At 37.3% G+C, this 19,508-nt stretch overlaps 1 protein-coding gene across 7 annotated transcripts in view; it reads left to right on the plus strand.

The window, feature by feature from the left end:
- UTRN (utrophin) overlaps positions 1–19,508 on the plus strand; it is a 367,449-nt gene that overhangs the window by 97,800 nt on the left and 250,141 nt on the right. For all 7 annotated transcript variants that reach the window (XM_068677000.1, XM_068677005.1, XM_068677001.1 and 4 more), the window contains 14 exons: positions 1,494–1,729; positions 2,002–2,182; positions 5,383–5,528; positions 7,444–7,653; positions 9,158–9,271; positions 10,052–10,207; positions 11,160–11,330; positions 13,554–13,733; positions 14,374–14,508; positions 15,040–15,189; positions 16,590–16,751; positions 17,112–17,240; positions 17,715–17,888; positions 18,518–18,673. In XM_068677000.1, the coding sequence (XP_068533101.1) occupies positions 1,494–1,729; positions 2,002–2,182; positions 5,383–5,528; positions 7,444–7,653; positions 9,158–9,271; positions 10,052–10,207; positions 11,160–11,330; positions 13,554–13,733; positions 14,374–14,508; positions 15,040–15,189; positions 16,590–16,751; positions 17,112–17,240; positions 17,715–17,888; positions 18,518–18,673 (2,300 nt within the window). The remainder of the gene's footprint in view (positions 1–1,493; positions 1,730–2,001; positions 2,183–5,382; positions 5,529–7,443; positions 7,654–9,157; positions 9,272–10,051; positions 10,208–11,159; positions 11,331–13,553; positions 13,734–14,373; positions 14,509–15,039; positions 15,190–16,589; positions 16,752–17,111; positions 17,241–17,714; positions 17,889–18,517; positions 18,674–19,508) is intronic.

Raw genomic sequence — 19,508 nt, forward strand, 5'->3', positions numbered from 1 at the left:
TCAGACCTTGTCAGGGATCTTCCCACCTGTCCACCCCTTTTTCTTTTCTTTCTTTTTTTTTTTTTTTCTCCTTTTGCTCCCTCAGCTGTATCTATCCCCCAGCTTGATCTATCAATCCTGGTTATCTAACAAGTATCTGTTGATCACAGTGAGAAATACATAGTTGAAAAATTGGCATGCGTTATCAAAGTTAGGAATCTATAGAAAATAAGGCATCGGTAACCAATGTACAGCCCCCGCTTTGCTAGGGTCTGCTAGTATGTTTTGTCCAACTCAGAATGAGAGCCCTTCTCTCCAAAACCAAGCTCAGCTGTGAATGTGTGGAATAATGCCCAGTAGAGGCCTACATGTGTATTCCTCCCTTTTTGGCATGCTCAGGCCCTGCCGTAGTGCCGTGACCCATCACTGCATGCATGCTCCTGTTACACGGCTGGCTGCAGCTGCTGTGCTTCTGTGTGTATGACCAGTGTGTGAAGCACAGGGGAGGATCTATGCAGCAGAGCCTTCAAGTGCACATGTAGAAGCTGGCTGGCTGCCCCAGAACAAAATACTGGGCTCCAGTATTAAACTATGCAGTATAAACTATAGCAGTACAGAAAATGGACCCTTCCATATGAATCTCTTGCTTATGCTCCAGTCTAACTGACAGAACTGGTAAGTTCACATGACCCAAATAAGCCTTATAAAAAGAAGTGGTACCTTGAAACAGGATCTGTATCAGAAACTTGCAGTGGCGAGAATGCATTGTTGAACACACACTACACTGAATTTTTTTTTCCACATATCAGCAAATTTGCCAGTTACTTTTGGCACTCGAGGAAATGGAGCAGGGAGTGCATGTGGGTGGGAAGACTGCACTTAGGGTGCTGCATCCTCACATAGTGAATTGATTCACCTGAAAGATGGTGTAGCAAGTGCTTGGGGTAGTCATTGAATGGGAAATAACCTTGTGTTTTGTCATGCTGCTTTTGTAGCTATTCATGTTACCTAGTTATTAATCACGTCTGCGTGCAACGTGACATTGTCAGACACTGTTCCTCTCTCTCCCAGGCAGACGCTGCTGGATTTCCATTTACTTTTTCAATGAATTTATCGCTGCTTTCCAAGTTGAAGCTTCCATTTTCCTCTGTAGAGAGGGGGAAAAAATAAAAAAAATATTTAAATCTTCCATGAACGTTTAGACACAAATCATCATGATGAAGAGAGTCATGATTGTTGAGAGTCAGTACATTGTTAAAAACTACACAGTCGTCAAAAGAGACGACAAAGTGGAACATTTCATTTTTCATTTTAATCACTAATATGGAGATAAAAAGCCAAACCACTTTAGTAGTAAGTACAGTTTTAGGGATGGTTGACTTGGAAGCAAAGCATTTTGCATGTTAGTGTGTTAGTGCAACCGTGTACCTGTGTCTGAAGAGAAGCATGGTTAAAACTTTGTTAATCAAAATGTGTCACAGTTAATGTAACAATAATTTATATTATTTGTTTAGAGGGACTTCCTGCAGCGGATTTAAAAAATGTGATGGAGAAAATATTGTCAGGGTGGAAAGAGGTGGTACAACATCTGGAAGAACTGGCCAGAAAGATAAAATACCAGGAAGATATAAATGCTTATTTTAAGGAAATGAATGAACTTGAGAAGACTGTAGTTGAAAAGGATGGCTGGCTTAAAAATCATGCTTCTTCAGCATCCCAGCCATCATCAGTCCTGAAAGATTTGTGTCAGGTAAGTCTGGCAAAACTTGTTATTGTTGATTGGAAGCTGGTAGGAGCAGGAGCACAGGATACCCCAGAGGAGATTAGCCTTATTGATTAATAAGGTAACTCAAATTTCCCAAGAGCCTTCAGGGCACCATATTTGACTGGAAGATTTTGGTACCTGTGTCACAGGAGTACTTTACATCGTTGCCCTAGTAATGTAGAGCAGTTTTTGCAGGAGCTTACTAAAACCCTTGTGTTAACAAGGTATGACTTGATTCTGTTTTCAATCTCTCACAGCGGGAGTTAGCTCACCTTGTAAGCCTGAGTCCACGGCTGGAACACCTGAAAGCCACCTGCAAGGTGCTCACCTCTCAGCCCATGCCTCCGAACTTCATTAAGGAGAGCTTGAGTGGTTTTCTTGATCACTTCAAGTTGACTTGCCAGAAACTAGAGGAACGTCACCAGCAGCTGAAGAAAGGTAAATGCTCTTTTAAATAGGTTCTGCTGATTCTTTTCTGTTTCTTTTTTCTTTTTTTTTTTTTTTTTTCCCTTTCTTTTTCCCTTGAATAATAGTTTTTTTGATGTCTTGATAAACAGTCTGATGCTCTCAGAGCCTTTACACAGCAGAGTTGCCGCATATTGGTCTTTAATGAGACTTGGGAATTAATGCAGTCACCCTGAAAGTATTGTTCAGAGTTTATAGCTATTTATGCAAGACAGTACCTTCCTTGAGTTTTTTTATATCTTACTTTTCCCTTTCAGCCACAGGATGTGGTGATGCTTTTTGAAAGAGTATTTGGATCATTTAGTTTCCACTAGTTAATGGTGATATATTGTCAAAGGTTTAATATTAGACATTTCCAAATGCAGCTGAGAATGAAGTTGTAAAAGAATACTAAAAAGAGTAGTACAAGGAAATTAGAGGGAAGGAATATTTTTGTAATGATCAGTGAAGGAGTATTTCACACATTATGTATTTTTCTCTAAAGTTTTTCTTCCCAGTTTTGAACTTGGATTCCCCCGGAACAAAATTTGTAATGGGGGAAAAAAAGTTGCAAATCTGAATCTGCTTCCTTATGGCACTATTCCTTGTTGTCTTGTTGGTGGTTTCTGTTCCATGAAGACAGAAAGGTCAGAACTGATGCTAATCAGCAGTGGTCCAAACAGGGAAAAATAGCTGTGTTTATGATTTTTTTTTCCAGCCTTTACAAATTTAAAAACAGGGATTAATAGTTTAGGAAACCATTTTCTTTTGGATAATCGTTTGGTAAAATAATTATTTTCAAATGTACTTAAATACATAAATAATGCAACATTCCTGAAACCACGTTTAATGGGTTAGCAAAAACATACTTAAGGTGAATGATACAGTTTTAAAAGTTGTGTGGGTCTGCCACTAACAGAAATAAATGATAATACTAGAAATGGAAAACGGAAGATTAAGATTAAAATTGAAATGTACGTATGGAATTTATTATTTTTTCACAGCTTAGTTGAACATGTTAGCTGTACATAATTCCTCTTGGAACTTTCAACTTTGAAGTTATTTGACTTACTTTTCAGGCACATCCTGCTTGTGTTTTTGTTGCATCAAAAATGTCATTATATGAACATTCAAACCAGTCATTCTGACTCTGAAAGGATTTTAAATATAGTGCACAAAGTACATATCTCTTTTAATATTTTACAGGTGAATACAAAGAACACAAAACTATAAGGAGTGTTTTTTTTGAAATTTGTTTCTCAGAAATTGGAGGAAGCATTTTGCTAATGGCCCCAGATGGAAGAGCATTAACACTTCATTCTGTGTGGAGTAAAAATAGACTCAATTACTAAATTACTAGGTCATCTATAACAGTGAGCTTCAGTACAGCATGAATACTTCAGTTATATCAGTGCAGAAAACTGTATGAGTAACGTCTGCTATACTCAAATTACAGCATATACCTTCATTCTTACTGTGAAGAATAATTATTTTATGATTGTTATGAGTTGGTTCATATACAGTACCAATAAAATTATTACGTGATGTGACTAAATACTCTTTTTCACATTACACATCACTTGAGGCATCATTAGTATATCTGAACCAGTTATTACTCAGTAAAAACATTTTATGTATCTTGGTGTGTTAAACTTGCATTTGTGTATTTTCTTTTAATCATCGTTTCTCTGCGGATTGCCTGTAGTTAAAAGCCAAGGGAAATGCAAGTTTAGGGTTTCAGGTTTTTGTTTATTTACAACATAGTTTGAATTGCTTCAAGTTGAAAGAATTTCCAGAACCGTGTAATGGGGAGAAACAGCTAGTGATAGCAGTCAAGCATTTGTGAACTTGGCAGACTGTCCTAATGTCAGTAAGTCCAACTCCTTTCATTGCTGTTCTTTGAGCCTCTGAAAACTCCCTGATTGGGTGGTACACAGTACCATTTCTACGGCATTTTTGATGGGAATTATGACTTATTTTTTTTTATTTATGGGAGGCTATTTTTACTATTAACTACTTTTTTTTTTTCTCCTTCAGGATTTGCTGTATTTTAGTGACAGTGCTCCTATTTGCTTTATAGCAAACTCTTCTTATTTTCCCTTTAAATTGATACTGGGTTTTTGAGCAGAGCAAGTTAGATAACTGTGATTCTCTCTAGAAATGTTGACTCATTTCTTAGTTATAAATGGCATGACAGTTCTGACAGCAAGCTGTTGAAAAGCTACCTGGTGAGTCAGAATAAGGCTTAACTTAATTTTCACTTGTGTCAGTGATGAAATTGCTTAGGAATCCATGGCCAGAGAATGTGCATACCATAGTACTGTTTTTACAACTAAACCCATGTTTGTTGCAGTTTTTGAAAATTGAGGCTTTCATTCTGAAATTCCAGTATTATGTGCTGTCTCCTGCGTGGGATTCCACATAGGACAGGTCTGATTGAAATCAGAGGCGCAAACAAAGACTGCAAGCAGATGCTCTGTCTAAACTTTAATTCTCTTTTCAGTGTTCCCAGATAGTGCATCTATTCTGGAAATACGCTGAAAGTTACTATTTTTGTATTTGTGTGTATGTATACATTGATATATATATATATATATATATATATATCAATGTGTACAATATATATATATATATATATCAATACACACACACATATATACATACCATTTATATACATAAACCTACTACTAAAATAATACTTTTTTGTGTATATTTATATAAAATATTACTTTATATATGTAATTACTATATGTAGCATGTGTATATAACTTTAATATATGGTTGCTACTGGCACTATACTTTATATGCAACATATAGTAAATACCTGTATTTGTATATAAATAGTAGATATCAATTAAAAATTATTAGTATGAAAAATATTAAGTTGAGGGGATTTAAGTGTGCAAAAGCCCAAGTACTATTGATTTCCTCCCCTTCAAGTGATTTAGGTACTTAATTAGATAAAATGGGATTGAGCTTTATATAAAAAAAATATTTTTTCTTAAAGGAAAAAATGTTGATATTAGCAGAAGAGTTAGGGTATCTCAGAAGGATTCAATGTGCAAGTATATCTGACATGATTTCTTCATTATTTTTTTTCTTTAATTGCGCTACTTCACAAGTCTTATGATTTGGGTCCAGTGTCTATGTTCTTGCCTTGTATTTGGTTTAATTACTCTCTTTAACAATTCCAGAGACAGAAAGCCAGCCTAGCCAGGACTACGTGGACTCTCTGCAGAGGCTGAAGGATGTGCTGAGTGAGGTGGAGTGCAAGCAGCAGGCCATCGCTGGTGGGCTGAGCGACCCTAGTAAGGTTGAGAAAGCCTTACAGCAGACAAAGGTAATCCTTACCTTCACACTGAAGCAAGGAAGTTGCTTGTTTTGCCACTGTCATCCTCTGCTCTCTGTCCCTTTTCTGCGAGGGAGACTTTTCAGTGAGGTCATGAAAATATTACTCAGTGGGAAGTCTGTCATGGAACAGTGCCTGGAGGCAGCCTCTGCGTGTCTGTGCCATGCAGTGCCTCTCCTGCAAGTGCTGCCTGTAGCCTTGCCCCAGTGTGGGGTGGGATGGATGCCTTTGTGGTGAAACTGCCTCTGAAGTTCACCACGATAACAACTTCATCCCGTTTCATCCTGCTGGGGTGTCAGGAGAGGGTAACTGTACTCCTGTGGCCTCCAGATTGTCTTTCAAAGGGAAATTGCTTGTGAGCAATAAAGGTAATTAAATGATGCACAAATTTAGCCTAGTAGAAGTGGAATTTTGATTCCTATTGTGAACATATAAAGTAGGTGAAAATCTGTGGATGACAGTTGTTTTATAAGTAGATGGTCTGGAGTGGGGGGAGGGAGAAACAAATAGATCCCTGCTCCCTCCCCTACCTCCTAGTGCTTTTGTAGAATAACGCTGAATTCAGAAATTTTTTTTTTTTCTTTCTCCTGTGTGGCAACACAAGAGGGCTGCAGATGATTCTGGAGGATCTCTTGAATTCCAGTTGCTGGGTGTGGGGAACGCTTTGTCTTTCCATCCTTCTCTGTCTGGCCGATTAAAAAAAGTTCCATGTGCTTTGGTTTTCTCTTTTGATGGTATTTCTCTATTGTTTAAAGCTGGCAGAGATTTTTTTTTTGGTTAGTACACTGACTGAATTGCAGTGGCTTTTAGTCTTTGGAGGTTTGTCTTTTCCTTTCTGGATCCCTTCTCCCCATTTTCTTCAGAGACTAATTAACCAGAAAGGACATACCATGTCAGTGTGGGAGCTTTAAGCAGTGTGGTGGAAGATCAAATCACACAAGCCCCTGCTCCCAGTCTCATTGCCTCTTCACTACCTATCATTTTAGAAGAAATGGTACATTTTATCCTGTTTCTTTCCTGTAAATAAGAAGTAAAATTGAGAACATAAGCATACCAAAAAAGGTTTCTTCCTCAGTACAATCCAGTAAAATATATGCCCACACATCCCACATGTACGTTAACTGTATATACTCACAAAGTTCATGAAATAAGTAATGATTTAATGTCTCAATTCCAAATGTCTCTCTTAAATTTTAAGTATTTTTAAACAACCAAAATGCCCAATTAAATGAAGCAGCAGCATTTTTTCACGTCTTGCATTACACCTTCAGCTGCTTTTCCTTAATATTGGTAAAATAACTATTTCAGCTTGTGTGACTCCTTGCATCTGAAATACCTTAGTGAATATATTTAGATTGTATCCTCCTATTCCAGCTGGAAGAGTAGCTGTCAAAACTAAAGTATCCAGAGTTTTTATTTCAGCTAGGTGTTAAAATAATTTTATTTATGTAACTGGAAGCACACATTCATTGCTGTGTGTGTGTGGCACTCTGCCCCCCACCCCCATATACAGCTGGAGGGAGTGAAAAAACGGAGCTCCTGGTGTGTCTAAATTGTAGTTTCTTTTGTGACTGCAGCGTAGTGTAGCCATTGCTTTGCCAAGCTGAGTGCCAGTACTGCACAGCACAGCAGAGGTGGAGGTGCCTGGGTGTATTCAGCTATATGGCCAGGCCTTAGAGGCCATTCTCTAATCTCTGCTACTGCTCCAGCAGAGCAGCTGAAGGTTTTTCTGCTTAAAGTGTTGTTTGGACACTTCCGCTCCAATAACTTCAGTAACTGTAATTCATCCCTTTACTGTATCTATACTCTGTGCAATGAAACCTTTGTACTTGCACGCGTATGTGAATGTTGTATGTTTGATACTGCGAGCAAACTTATCAACCTATCTTTTTTGCCTTCCTTATAGGCTGTTTGTGAGACACTGGAATCCCAGAAGCCCAGGGTAGATAGACTTGCTGAAGAAACAAAAGCTTTGGAGAAACAGGCTTCTGATATAACCAAGGTATATACACAAGAGTTCAGGCATGTGCAAGGACACTGGGACAAGTTAAAGCTCAAGACTTCAAAAGATGTTAAACTACTGGAAGAAATTACATCCAAGTTGAGAATATTTGAGGTAAAACAGAAGGATTTTGTTGTTGTTGTTGCATGATTTTTTTTTATTTTTTTAATTTTTTTTTATTTTTAGAGCTCTTTCTTTCTTTATGTTCCTGCGTCCAGGTGATCCAGGGAGCTGGGCAACCTGATCTAGTGCATGTAATCCCTGGCCATGGCAGGGGGGTTAGAACTACATTTACCCTTTTACATCCACAGCCTATGCTGGGTGTTTGACCATTGGTAATTATTTGCCTGTGCAGTGCAAGAGCATTTACTTCATCAAACTTCTGTATACTTGGCTTGTGATTCAGCAAGTTATTTAAATGTGTCTAACTTTGTGAGTAATCCCGTTTAATTCAGTTTAGCTGAATTGTAAGCAGCTTTCTGTAAGCAAGCTAAATGAGGTATATGGTAAAATGCCTTGTCAAATGACATCCTTTATAAATATGTATATATATAAGTGTGTGTGTGTGTGTGTATATATAATTTTTAAGCTATGGTTTGTTAGAGCCTCCTGAGGTCTCTTTGTTGGAAAATAATTTTCAGGCTAATCTGCTGCAGGAAATTCCCCCCCCCAAAGGAAAAGGAATGAATAAAATGTCATGAATTTGACCTCTAATAGTAGCGTTGGCCTAAAAATAAACTTGATTTTAGTCTAATGGGTTTTCATTAGCAATGACTTTTTTTTTTCTTTGAAAAGCAATGTGTAATGTGTTGATATTGAAAGAACTCTTACTGCAAGGTTTTAAAGAAAAATATGTGCTATCTTCCTTGGTGACATGAACTTTGACTTGGCTTCTCAAATAAAAGTGCTCTGTTGTGGCCATCATTTCAAAATAACAAGATACCATCTATTAAAAAACCCAACCAAGTAGTCCAAAACTGTTGATTAAAAAAAATTCAACTATGTTACTAAAAATGTAAAGCATATAACCCAATTGAATCAGGACAAAAGTCTTTCTCCCATTTCTAATGTGTGGTGCTTGTTTTGGTTTGTAAAGGTCATAGGGAACAACCACAATTGTGTAGAAAGGAGATGGCAAACCTCCTGTCCCCCTCCCTGCCTGTTTTACCCTGGGATTTAAGGCAGCTGGTGAATTTTAGGTTGATGACTGTGCAATTCTGTATTTATTAATGTATTTCTGTGTATTGCTGTACTGAGCACAGTAGCTGCTATTGGACCAAAGCAGCTAGATGTTTTAGTTAGTCTAATCCTGTGTAGTTCTTTATTTTATGACTGCGTTTCTCTGCAAGCCTTTGCCTGCATAGCCTCTACCTGTCCAATTTATTTAGCATTACTCACTCCTGTTCTCCTCACGTATACATCTATAGGGTCATATCTCCTCCTTGGAGTACAACATGCCTCTCAAAACGGTGTGAAGGTGGTTGTATATGGTTAATATTATGAGGAAAATGTAATTTCCAGCCTTCAGACAGGTCCCTCATGTGAATTTGTTGAAATGCAACAGCTGTACACTCTTCATGACAGCATTATCAACTCTTTGTTACTATATTTGGTTTAGGCCAATGCAAAAGTCATTCAGAAGTGGATGGATAGTGTGAAAGACTTCTTACTAACAGAAAAAACTGCTCAAGGAGATAGCGAAGGACTTCAAAGACAGCTTGACCAGTACACAGTGAGTTTTGTTTTTCTAAGGAATCTTTTGAAATAAATAATATCATTATCATCTCTTCATTATTGGTTTGCTACTGTTATTATATTGTCCATGGTATATTCAGTAAAGCCTGCCAGGCTTTACAGGGCACATTTTAATTAGTTCCTCATTGTATAGCTATAGCCATTTGTACTTTTCAGAGCCGTCACTATATTTACAAATACTCATCTTCAAGTTGACACTAGCTCTTCTGTAAAAGCTATTTATTATACTTTTCCTAATTTTATGATATGGGAATTGAATCTATGAGTAAAAAGTGCTTTCTGCATTAAACTTTCAAGGGCATTAAAAGTAAAAAGCAAATATGTCAGATGATGAAACTCCCATGGTTTTAGAGTTGCGTGTGCCTTATAAGTAAGATTCCTTCCTAGCTAGTGCCACATAATGAATGATAGAATGTCATCCAACAGTAAGTGGCTGCAGTGTACACTCAAATGTTTGTTTCCTGGGGAGGAAGATGAGTCTGAGGTATTCTAGAAACATCAGGGTATTTAATGCACATTGTCTTCAAACTTGAATTGTTCCATTGTTGACATCTAGCATGTGAGAATGTTTGCACCATGTGCAGCAAGCTGTATTTTGTTTTTAGTTGCACAGCTCTGATCTTTTGGACCACTGAAGGACTGTTCTAAACAGGCTGGCATTGAACACAGCATCACTCTGCTTTTTTATTAAAGTTTTTATAAAATAATGAAAATTGCAAAATTATTGATATTCTATAAATTCACTTTGTGTGCTCAGGCATTTGTTAATGAAATGGAGAAGATTGAACCATCACTGAAAGAGATGAAGGAAGTAGAGTCTACTTTAAGAAGTCAGCCTATTGCAGGCATAAATACTTGGGCAAAATCTAGGCTAGTAGACTGCCAGACACAATGGGAAAAACTGAGCAAACAGGTGAGTTCTCCAGATGTTGCTAGTGCTTACTTGTTAATGCAGCTGGTTTTTCAGTTTAGGATGGTGAAGAGGTGAAGCAGTGAAATGGTTGGATGAATATGTTTTACTTGTTCTACTGTCAAAGTAGCTGAAATCCATCTTGTCCCAGTTAATCCTTCACAAGTGCAAATGTGTTAGGGGATACCTGTGCAACAGTAATTTTGTTTGAATATGTGTACTTCTCAGTTCATGTGCTGCTTGCAGTTTAGTAGCTTGTAGATAAAAATGAAGTTGTTTACTTTCTCTCATGTTGCTTTATCCCTTTTCAGGGAAAAAAAAAAAAAAAAAAAAAAGCCTGACCTTCTCTTGTCCCTGAAATCTGGAATATTATTCTGAACCTGAGTAATTTCAGCCTCTTTCCAAGCAGCTTTGAAAAATAAATAGCTATAAATAGACCACTGCTTCAGTCTGGAGTATGTGGGTGTTTCTTTTGGGTGGAAGGTTTCTGCTGTCTGCAGAAATATTTTTCTTTAGTTGCAATGCCTGGCGAGAAGAACCTTGCTGTTGATGAACCTTGATCCAGATCGGCTCAGCTGTGGGGAAAAAAGCAAGGCCTGGAGGAATTTAAGTGCTCTGTATAAAGATGTATCTAACTATATGATACCTGTGAGCAGAGGAGTGCTCCCCCTAGTCCCCTTCAAAATATGACTTTTTTTTTAAGGATTGTGACCCGTTTACATATGACGAGAAAACAAACGTTTTCTCCTTCCTTCACCTCTAGATTTTATTGATCTGATGAAAATGGTTCATTAATGTGTATGTGTGTATAAAATTTGAATTCTTTTTGCTAATTAAAAAGGCTTGAAAAATGTTTTGATAGAAATGTTTTAACAAAGACACATAGTTTTTCATGTAGAAAAGGATATATATAAAGTACCTAAACTGCTGTTTCTTTTTTCACCTTGGATTCTAGATCATTAGTCAGAAAAATCGCCTGTCTGAAAGTCAGGAAAAAGCTGTAAATCTGAAGAAGGATTTGGCAGAGATGCAGGAATGGATGACCCAAGCTGAAGAAGAATATTTGGAGAAAGATTTTGAGTACAAGTCCCCTGAAGAGCTAGAGAATGCAGTGGAGGAAATGAAGGTCAGGAATACCAGGTCATTATAGAGACCTGATTAAAAGGAAACAAAACTTAATGATTTCTAGGGGCTGACCTTTTGTGGAATTATTATCTGTATGGAAAGGAGCTCAGGTCACAGCAAGATTAGTGGTGTTTTTCAGTTTTGCTTCATGGATTTTTTTTTGTTTTAAAGCACAAACTATAAAAGCAGATGTTCTATTTGGCTACAAGGCATAGGGATTTCATAATGAATAGTGGCATGCAGAGCCTGCTAAGCCAGGCTTGCTATGTATAGCACATTTAACCCCAAGAATATGGAACCTTATTACGGGAGAAGAAACTTGAGAAAGAAAGAAAATGTGCTATTCTATCTGCCTAAATTAGCAGTTGGAAAAACATATTCTTCTGATTCCAGCTGTTGGGCTCCAGTTTCTTGTCCTATGATATAGTCGCTCCATATTTAGAAAAACAATTTAAAACAGTTTTGTTGTGAAGGTTATCTTGTGTTCATCATCTGTTGCAAACAAAAAAAGCTTGTCCTTGCTTCTTGGTAATTTTGAGACCATGGCCAAAAAAAAAAATAAATGGGGAAGGAGGAGTTATTTTTGTTTCAATATAAATTACCAGTTGAATAGGTAATTTTCTTGGATGTATGTACAGAGTAAACAACAATTCTCTCTGTTTTTAAACAATTTAATGAGAATTCAGGCATGTCTTGACAAATATTTTGAGTATTCACTACAGTGTTACGCAGTAGAGTATAAAATAAAGGATTTTTTTTACCCTCTTTACAAGTGCTTTGACAAATCTACTTGAAGTTCTGAATTGTTCTTTTTGAAGGGGCTTTCTGAAGCAGTTTTTTAACAAGTGTTTTAATATATTCATGTCCTTTGAAGCCATTTGAGATTTCATAGTCTGACAGCCTGCTAAACACATGACAAGAAAAAGAAAGAACCCTCTTTTGATTAAGAGAGACTTTTAGCAGTTACCTCTGTCAAATCCAGATTGTATTCTGTGCTTTTTAATTTGGCAGGTATGTCAGTGAGTCTGTAAGCCTGCTTTAACGTTTGCATATCATCTTGTATTTGCATTAAGAATATTTTGCTGGGACTGCCTCTAGTATTGGGAAAGAGTGTTCTCTGTATATATGACCAGGAGCATTTTCTTGCATAAGGTCTTGAAAAACACTTCAGCTTGCTTAATTCTGCTCTCATTTGAATGAAGAGTGAAACTCTCTAATTTGAAAGAGTAAATTTTAGATGAGGGTAGGTTGGTTTTGATAATCCTCTCATAAAGTAGTATGTTCCCCAGGTTTCTATCCTTTACCTTTTCATTAACTGGATTTTTTTTGGGATTGATTTACATTTACACATCTGGAACAGCATGCCCAACCAGAATGCTGTCATGTGCTAAATTCTACTATAAAATTCAGTGCCTTACATATCAGCTTCATGAAAGTGTCCTTGAAACCTGAAAAGGAGATGAAAGACAATCTCTGTTTCTGCTTCCTTCAGGTTGTCTCCATGCAGACCAGTCCAAGTCTGTCTCCTATCTGTCTTCCAGCCGTCCTACTTCCTAAAGTCTGATTAGGGCAAAATTCAACAACCAATAATACGTTCTCTGTAGGTCTATGTGCTGAGAGTTGTGTTGTGCTTATCCTGTATGTTTTTTACCAAGCTCTTCTGAATGCCGCTAAGTTGAAGAAATTCTTCTCCTTGGTCCTTTTTAATGTCCCTCCAGCCCACCCAACACCTGTGGGAGAGGTCCTAACTTTTTAGTTTCATATCTTGGGTAATTACAGCTTCTTTCCTGGATAACTTTGGAGACAGTTACTGAGTTATGAGTCTCACAATTTCTGTAAATTCACCCTTCTTTTTTCTCCCCGATAAATTTGTGTTTGTGCTCGCCAAACCTCCTATTTATTTATTTATTTATTTAACTTTGTGCAGTTCTCTTTTCTTTGTATCTGGATGCTAAAGTAGAAATAACACTGATTTTTTTTGGTTTTGAGTCATGGATTTTTTAATGAACAAACTGCAAATGGTAAATATATTTAATTAAATTGGATTTTTGATGCTCACTGATGTCATTTGAATTCTTTGTAAGTTAACGCCATATTTTGCTGCTCTCAGACTCGAAGCTACTTCAGTAACTACACTTACAAAGTCAAACTGCTGATCTATGGTTTGAATGATGAATAGCTGAATGCATGGCAAATGAATTGTGTCATATGTTTCTTTGGGCAGAGAGCGAAGGAGGATGTGTTGCAGAAGGAGGTGCGGGTGAAGATTCTCAAAGACAACATCAAGTTGTTGGCTGCTAAAGTGCCGTCTGGCGGTCAGGAGCTGGCGACTGAGCTGAATGTTGTGCTGGAGAACTACCAGCTACTGTGTAATCGGATCCGGGGGAAATGCCACACTTTGGAGGTAAGAGTGATAGCTCTCAACTAACTAAGCAAAACTGAGATGGATGACAAAAAATAGAGAAGGGTGCTGAAAATGGCTGATGGTGTCATTGAATCCAGTAACTTTGATATAAATGCATTTTGCTTTGGTGCCTTTCTGAGACTGGAATCCGTGAGAAACCACCTGCACTTGCTTTTAAAATCTGTGCTGTAATCAACACTTGTGCAAATAAGTAACCTTATCTCACAGCTCTGTTATCTATCTTTGCCTCTTCCAAAATGACAAAAGGAAACTTCTCAGAGGTTAGAGGTTGACATATGATGATAATTAGAACAGGTTGGCTATAGTTTGAGGTAGTCTGTGTGTGTCCTACATTTCAGGAGGAGTTGATAAATTTAGTTATATTTTTAAATTATTATAAGAATCTCAATATCTGATATTTTAGCCTTAATTTAGAGATTTCTATGCCTGTTTTAGCAATAAGGTAAAAAGAAATATGCAGTAGTTGTGGATTTTTCTGTCTGGAATGTACTGTTGAATGTGTTGTACCTGCCTATTTTAGGTGAATATCTTTCAAATATATTATTTTTCAGCTGTTCGTAGTATACATTGGCTATGCCTGGCATTTTAGGCTAATTGCAGTTTTTCTTGTTGCTTCTAGGAGGTGTGGTCCTGTTGGATTGAGCTGCTTCAATATCTTGATTTAGAAACAGCTTGGCTAAACACTCTGGAAGAAAGGGTGCAAATGGCAGAAAATCTGTCTGATAAGTTGGATGTTGTCAATGACGCTCTTGAGGTATTGCAGTCATTCTATAAGATTAGTGACTTTTCAGATAGTCACATTAAAAAAAAACAACAACACGTGAATACTACACTTCAGTAAAGTACTGAATTTTGTGTAGAATATTCTGATTCTTAATGTTAAATGAACGTACTACTCTGAGTCTGGAATGGGCATTTGTAAGATTCCCCCTCCCCCAAAGATGTTTTGTTGTTTGTAACTATTGTGCCATACTTGGTACCATGAAGAGGTAAAATTGAATGCTGTCTTCTGTCCTGTGTAAATTGATTAATTCCTTCCAGTACTACAGTATGAAATAATGATGAATCGGTGAGAAGTGCTGTGAAGTTTAATTATCCAAAACAAAACAACTACTGTAGTTGCCTTGTGCCACTATGGATTAAACCATAACTAATTAATGCTTTTAGAGCACTCTCAGGACATTTGAAGTGTACAAACATCTGTGCATGCAGCTACATTTCCACTTCTAAAAGTACAGAAATATTCAGTGCCTTGATCTTCAAAACTTTCTCTGCTCATTTCCAGTCCCTGGAATCAGTCCTGCGTCATCCAGCTGATAATCGAACCCAGATTCGGGAGCTTGGGCAGACACTGATTGATGGAGGGATTCTTGATGATATCATCAGTGAAAAACTGGAGGCATTCAATGCTCGCTATGAAGAATTGAGTCACTTGGTAAGAATTTGGGGGCAGGGTTCAAGAAGACCAAGTTTTTCAGCTCAGTGGGCTGAAGTGATTCCTGTTAGATAGCTAAATTCATGGTTGCAGGACTGCAGTGCAGGAAAAGAGGAAAAATGCCAGCTGCTTTCAATTTGGAATCATGGCCTATGAGCAAGATACATTTTTCACCTTGTTCCAGTCATGTTTCGTTTTGCACGTTTGCATTCCCACCTTCCACCCACCTCCCTCCACATTTTCCAGATAATTTTGACCAAAGAATAATTTCTGATCTCAAGAGGGACAATTCAATAACTGAGGTTAATATTCCCTTACTACTGCCATAAATACCGGTGTGCTGCTCAGTAACTGTAAAAATGAAGAACATAAATAGTGATGTTTTCACTCTTTGAAGTGGCTAGGAATGTCACACAGAAATAAGGAACAGAAAGAAAGCATTTTTTCCATTCCCCATCTATTACGTCCCCTTCCTCTTCTCATAGCTCTGTCTCATCTGTTCTAAGTTTATTGGGTAGAAGAGGGCTAGCAGTATTTCACATCGCATGAACTTGTTACTTGAGTTTTACATCCTGGTAAAGCAGACCCTTGCCAGATTTCTTGCCAGATTTGTAGAACTAGAGTTGTGTTTTTTTTTTTTTTTTTTTGAATGTCAATACCAAAATGTAGTCAGAGAGAATTTCAGTTGATTCTCATTACAGCGAGCAACATGAATGCACTGCCCTCAGCTGGGGGTTACGTGCTGTCAGGCAAGAGAACATTCACTGTTGTTTTTTCTGTTGCAGCACTTCATTGCCATATGAAAGCTATCAGCTTTTGCAGCTACAGTGCTGACATACCGGGCTGTTGCCTGCTTGCTAAATCTGAGTGTGTTTGTTGATGTGTGCACACGTCTGCTGGCTTGTGCGTGCTAATGGGGAATTTGTGCTCCCTTGCAGGTAGCACTGTTTCAGATGCACTTAGAAGTTTTTGTGTTGAAGGGAGGAGCAATGGAGGGAAGGAAATGTGAACTCTGTTTTCACACTTTATAAGAAAGTCATAATTTATTGTCTTGAAAGAAAATGTGCAGGTTTACACAGGAAACAATACTAAGCTGTAGTGTGCTACAAAATCCCTGATTCCCAATGACTGGTAATTTTTGAATTGTCTAATTTAACAGCATACTTTCCTCCTGAGGAGACAGTAGAGGGCTGTTTTCACTGTCTTATGTCTAGCAGCAGAACTGTCCTTTCATGTCACTATTTGTCAGTTGTTGGTATAAATAAATAACAGAGCACACTTTTTTGTTAGAATAGAATATATTTTTTAGAATAGATTTTTTGTGATCTCCCCCACCTTGTTTTGAGAAAGACGGATATCATTCTTAATGAACTCTTGTCTTACCTTTCTGTCCCATTCAGGCAGTAAGCCGGCAGATCGCCTTGGAACAACAGCTTCAGACCATGCGAGAAACCGACCACATGCTGCAGGTCTTGCAAGAAAACTTAACAGAACTGGACAGACAGCTGACATCGTACCTGACTGATAGGATAGATGCCTTTCAGATGCCCCAGGAGGCCCAGGTATTACGCTGTAGCTTTCCACTACAAAGCAGTTTAAATTTCGGATAATAGTGCTCAGCTTAGATGCAGTAATTCATTTCAGTCCTGTGCCGATGTACTAAGTGAAAGCTTTTGTAATCTGGATTGTTTTCCTGCTTTAAGAAAGTTGTATTGCACAACAATATAGCTTTCAATTTAGCAAGCTGTGACCAGAGCCATATTTTAAATACTTAAATTTAAAAGAAAATAAATGCTGGATAGCATTTAACTTTTACAGAGCAGATTTATTTCTGGTAGCTAGTAAGTGGTAAGTAAACTCCTCTTCCCCTCTCCTCTAGATGTCTTGTAACATTTTTTTCCCTTGTTTTTATGATGTGGCAGAAAATTCAGGCTGAGATTGCTGCTCATGAGTCTACCTTAGAGGAGCTCAAGAAAAGCTCTCGCACTTTTCCTCCTGCTTCACCTGAATGCAGATCTCCCCGAGGTGGAACTCAGCTGGATGCTCTGCAGGTAAAAATATGAGGGTCACACTCAGAATTTAAATTGGAAGAGCTGGTGGTGTTCAATTACACACTGCTATTGTCAGCCTGTAATTTGCTTAGTGTGCTTGACCAAATCTCTAAGATAAATAGCATATGCTTTTACATGCTATCATTAGGACACAAGGATGACTAAATGAATTCAATAAAGAAGCTGAAATCCCATAAGTATCATAGAAAAAGATACTGAAAATTAAGAAGTCTCCACATTTTATTAGGATGTATGGTTTGAAAGTGAAAGAGAGAATTATAGCTCTTGTGCACCACTGATAGAGATTAGAAATAAGTGATGGAATTTGGCTTGGCAAATGGTGTTGTCATGCATACTGAGATGTGGTGGCATGAGAGATGGGTTAAAACCTGCAGAGTGAGATACTGTAAATATTTTATTAAAATACAAATGTTAATTTAAGTCAATCTTTTAACATAATGTTCATTAAAACAGAGAAAACTTCGTGAAGTGTCTACAAAGTATCAGCTCTTTCAGAAACCCGCCAATTTTGAGCAGCGTATGTTAGATTGTGAGCGGGTGTTAGATGGTGTAAAAGCAGAACTTCATGTCTTGGATGTGAAGGATACTGACCCAGATGTAATCCAAGCTCATCTGGACAGTTGCATGGTAAGTATATGGTGTTCATAAGTCACTGGGATTGGTTCTTTAATGTGTGATTCTTCTAGCCTGAACCCTCTACTGAGGAAACAGCTTCAGTTCCTGATTGAAGAAAACACTGCTATAACCTTTCATGAAACACCAACAGAACAATTGAAAACTAAAAGCCTATACTTATTTTGAGTGAGAATATGGACATAGAAGTAGTGTCTTGTTGATCACAAAATGTGGTGGAGTACCTGAGTTTTATAAACTCCCCTTCCTGGCTCATGATAGTTGTAGAGGCATGACTACAGGGGCAATTTTGCTTGGTTCTTTGTATTTGTTTTGTTTAAATACTATACATAAGATCTAGTACAGACCACAATGTTAGCCTTGCAGTATTTGTTGATGTTATGGAGTAAACACTGCTAAACTACTGGGATAAAATTTACTTTCATAAAAATAAAAGTAAAAATGGAATAAAATATGGAACATCATGAGCTTGAAACATACTTCACAGACAGTTTTCTCATTGCCCACTGTTACCTGTTTTGATTTGCTCTTAGTCCACAGCTCAGAGTTTAATTACACCAAATCAAACAATCTGAAAATTTTAACTACAAATAATTCATTATTGTACATATTTGTACTTTTAGAAACTCTATAAAACCCTCAGTGAGGTGAAATTGGAGGTTGAAACTGTCATCAAGACAGGAAGGCAAATTGTACAGAAGCAACAGACAGATAATCCCAAAGGAATGGATGAACAACTGACAGCATTGAAATTTCTTTACAATGACTTGGGGGCACAGGTAAGAAAACTAAATCTATGTATGATCATTTATATGCATGTAAATTCCCTCCTTTTGTTGTTTTGATGTCAGATGACATTTTACTATTATTATGAAGCTGATAGGCTATTTGCTACATCCAGGAGAAATGTTTTTTCCTGTCAAAATTAAGACAGATGTTGAAGCAGACTTGGGCCTGTTCAATGTTCTGTGAGTAAATGCATAGATGACATTGCTGAAATGGGCCTTAGAAAGTATTTTATTTTTGTAAAGTGCAGAATGCTCAAGGTGTGTATTCTAGTGGAACCTGTGCTGGTGACATATGGGGACAATAAATTAGGGAAGGACAGAAAGGCAGGGTTATTTACAGTGTAAGACGACAATTTTGTTTGCATCTCTGAATTTATTTTTTTAGATCTTCAAAGACTGTATCATTTTCAATAAGTACGTGCAAACATTAAATTGAGAAAGAACAATTTTTTGAAATGTCAATTGATTCTGACTTGTGTGGTTGGTTTTACTCTCAAGTGTTAAAGTTTGACCAGACTAATTGTATAGGCAGTGTGAAATTGAATTGATTATACTGCAGTAAACATCATGTTTCATATTCACTTTACTGAGCGGTTTTCAAGGGCAGACTAGGTTTTCAGTGAAACTTTCCGTTATAGCTTTCTGTACCAGGTCTGTTAAAAAAATATAAAAAGAAATCTGAATTTTACCTGTGTGAGTGTGTGTAGTTGGATTCTATACCCCCTTGAGTTTTGGTTAACGGTCATAACAAACATAGTTTAAACTTCAGTTTGGTGATTATTATTATTAGCTATAAATAAGTGGTGTGCATTTTTTTAAGTGTATC

Source organism: Anas acuta, chromosome 3 (genome assembly GCF_963932015.1).
Source record: "Anas acuta chromosome 3, bAnaAcu1.1, whole genome shotgun sequence".
Taxonomy (NCBI): domain Eukaryota; kingdom Metazoa; phylum Chordata; class Aves; order Anseriformes; family Anatidae; genus Anas; species Anas acuta.